Source organism: Vollenhovia emeryi, unplaced genomic scaffold (genome assembly GCF_000949405.1).
Source record: "Vollenhovia emeryi isolate VEMERY1.0 unplaced genomic scaffold, V.emery_V1.0 DF939184.1, whole genome shotgun sequence".
Lineage (NCBI taxonomy): Eukaryota > Metazoa > Arthropoda > Insecta > Hymenoptera > Formicidae > Vollenhovia > Vollenhovia emeryi.
Window position 1 is genome coordinate 170,507 of NW_011967182.1, and position 3,011 is coordinate 173,517.

At 41.4% G+C, this 3,011-nt stretch overlaps 2 protein-coding genes across 3 annotated transcripts; both read left to right on the forward strand.

Moving 5' to 3' along the window:
* The first annotated feature begins 348 nt into the window (after positions 1-348).
* Positions 349-3,011, forward strand: LOC105562709 (p53 and DNA damage-regulated protein 1-like). Of its 2 annotated transcripts, none has more exons than XM_012013752.1 (3): positions 349-630; positions 2,386-2,614; positions 2,729-3,011. In XM_012013752.1, the coding sequence occupies exons 2-3, from the start codon at positions 2,386-2,388 to the stop codon at positions 2,896-2,898; spliced, it is 399 nt and encodes a 132-aa protein (XP_011869142.1). In that variant the 5' UTR covers positions 349-630; the 3' UTR covers positions 2,899-3,011. The 2 variants fall into 2 exon arrangements, with proteins under 2 accessions (XP_011869142.1, XP_011869143.1); XM_012013753.1 differs by lacking the exon at positions 349-630 and adding an exon at positions 2,062-2,153.
* On the forward strand, positions 637-2,070 carry LOC105562710 (G patch domain and ankyrin repeat-containing protein 1 homolog). The gene has a single exon (XM_012013754.1). It carries the CDS (start codon positions 936-938, stop codon positions 2,058-2,060), a length of 1,125 nt encoding a protein of 374 aa, XP_011869144.1. The 5' UTR covers positions 637-935; the 3' UTR covers positions 2,061-2,070.

Here is a 3,011-nt window from a genome sequence, read left to right on the forward strand (position 1 = left end):
AAAGTGTAAAAGGTTTACACTTTGGTTGGTTTCCAATCGTACCAAAGTACAACTACAGTGTACCCTTTTACACTTTATACTACTCCCTCGGATAAGCTGCAAGTAGGATTAGCTTTAGGTATAGAAGGGAGTATCGGATGAGCCACAAGTAGGATCATCCCTAGGTGTAGAATGGGCATTTCGCCACAGATTAATAGATCGCCAAAGGCCCGGGTGAAGACGAGACCACTACACTCTTTGCCTCCTTACCGACAGCGTTGCCCCTAGGAGCGAGTCTGTACTAAATATGTATTTAGTACAGACTCGCTCCTAGGGGCAACGCTGTCGGTAAGGAGACAAAGAGTGTAGTGGTCTCGTCTTCACCCGGATCTTTGGCGATCTGTCTATTAATCTGTGCTATTAATCTGTGCTTTTGCCAATCACGAAAAACGGGGCCGTGGCAGCTCTCAGGCTTCTCTCTAGTTTGTCCGAGCAATCTAAAAGCTCAATTTCCCCATGCTGCGCGCTCCTAGGGAACAAACGGGAAAGAAGTTGGTTCAACTGGTTGTTTCCATTGGCTGTGAATTGTTGTGAGTTGCGCGACGAGAGCGAGGCGATCGCGCGCGGCAGTAAGCAGCGAAATAACCAGAGGTAAATTTGGCTGTCCAAGTATTACCTCGATAATATAACATCTCGAGCGTTCGCGGATAATCGAGACGCGACATCACGTTGTCCCTACCGAGTGGCGAGGCCTTTCGTCGCGGTGAAATACGAGGTGCGCGGAGCAACGTGTTGCTCATCGTCACTTGCACAAGTTCCAGACGCACACGATTCCTAACAAAACGACCGTCAACTGGCAAGACAGGATGTTGTGAAAAATATTAGATAAACTTAGACTAGAGAGCAAGAGAAAAGAAGATGCGCCAGTGATATCGGACAGCGCGAAGTCGAGAGAAATGTTCTTGCAACAGTGGATGCACATACGACACAGCATCGATATACCGTGGAAGACCTTCGTCAGGGAATCACCTAGCCTACCGGACAAGTCACCGGAGAGATGCATCCGTCAGTTGGCATTCCAAGGGAACGAAGCGAGGGCCGCCTACGAAAAAATCGTTCACCAGACCGGTGGTAGCAGCGCTCCACCGACGAGACCGAGGCAGGGCAGCTCCGGCGCGAATGCCGCCTCTGTCGTGCAATCGAGGAAGACTACGCTCTCGGACGACATTCTAGCCAAAGTCACGACCAACACGTTGTTAAAAGCAGTGGAGCAGAAGGACTTGAAATTCTTGCAGAAACACATGACGGCGGAGAACGTGAATGTGTCGGATGACTTCGGTTGGACTCCGTTAATGTCCGCCGCTTATTGCGGTCACTTGGAAATTGTGCAATTCTTGTTGAATCTCGGGGCTAACAAGCGAACCAGAGATAAGTCTGGCCTGACCGCCGCCCAATTAGCTTTAAAGAAGAATTACTTGAGCATAGTCGCCTTGTTGAGAAAGAAGTCTGACTCGATAAGCAGCATTAGTCAGTTAGCTGCGAGTATTCCGAATATAAATAACATAAACGCTTTATCAATGAGATCGATGCCTACAGAATCGTCAATGGAGCACAATAAAGACGAGCTTGTAGAAGAGAAGACAGGACTTAAGCAAAGTGCAGCGTTTTACTGTGAGATCTGTAAGGCAACTTTTCAAGAAACAACGCCACAAAAGCATGAAAGTTCCACTCTGCACGTCTTTAACACGAAGCCGAAGTTGAAACATGCAATGTATGGAATATCGAGACAAAGTAAAGGATACAGAATGCTTTTGAATACAGGATGGGATGAGGAAACTGGTCTCGGTCCTTCCGGAAAAGGAATAAAATATCCAATCAAGACGTGTTTCAAAGTGGATCGCAAAGGGTTGGGACAATTGACGGAGAGCGAATATAAGATTACTCATTTTAAATCGAGCGATACAGCTGCTATTAACAACTCTAAAGTACCTAAGCAGAAACCCCTGAAAAAAAGGGACAGGGAAAGATTGCTTCACAGAGAGGCCAGGAAAGAAAGAGCTCTGCGTATAGCGTTATCTTAAAATAAATATAGACAATTCTAGCAATTTAAATGTTACATTTATTTAAAAATTCAATGCAATGAGAAACTAACTTTTACTGTTCTTATATATCTTGTAAGTTTATCCTCAATCTTTCTTTATTATTAAACAAAATATATTAATACTGATTTTTTATTTCTCAATGATGTTATCGCTGCAATTTTTTATCTCATGTTAATTCAATAAAATTTTTTAAAAATGTATACAGATAGTTTATTCCACTAAATATAAAAATGAGGAACCTTTTGATATATTCGGGTACATGTGTAAATAAGAAATAATGTGTAAATTTACTGATGTGTTACAGATGGCGAATGAGCATCAGAGATTATTGCAACATTTAGAAAAGGTCGAAAACAAAGCTGGTGAAATTCTCACTGATCGTGGGGAAATAGTTGCTCTAGATAAGAGAAGAAACGACGATCGTGTTGGAATGAGAGCATTGCAAAAACAGGTGCATCCAAAAACATGGATCACAGTCGGACCCTTACTTTTAAAAATGCCATCTAAAGCAGCTGAAGAATTATTGGAAAAAGGTAATTTTTAACAAACGGGGTAGAAGAACAAATTTATTGATATCCTATAATTTCGGTATTCTTTTTTATTATATATAGTTGTATCCTTCAATGCAAGATTACATTATATTACAGATCAGAGAGAATGTGATACTGCCATTAACAAGCTAAGAAGCGACTTGAAGATAAAAGTAAATCAACTACGTGATATAGAATTGACACCACCGGTACCTGGGTTGATGTTAGAACCTATGTCTCGCAAAGAGATGGAGGCAGTCGGACAAATTTTTGGTCGAAGTGTCTAATATTTAATAAAGTTTCTTTGTTCAGAAGTGTAATTAGAATAAGAGTAAATATATGAATTTAAAATATTTTTAAGTTTAATTCTGTACTCAAACTTTTGTATACATATAATATA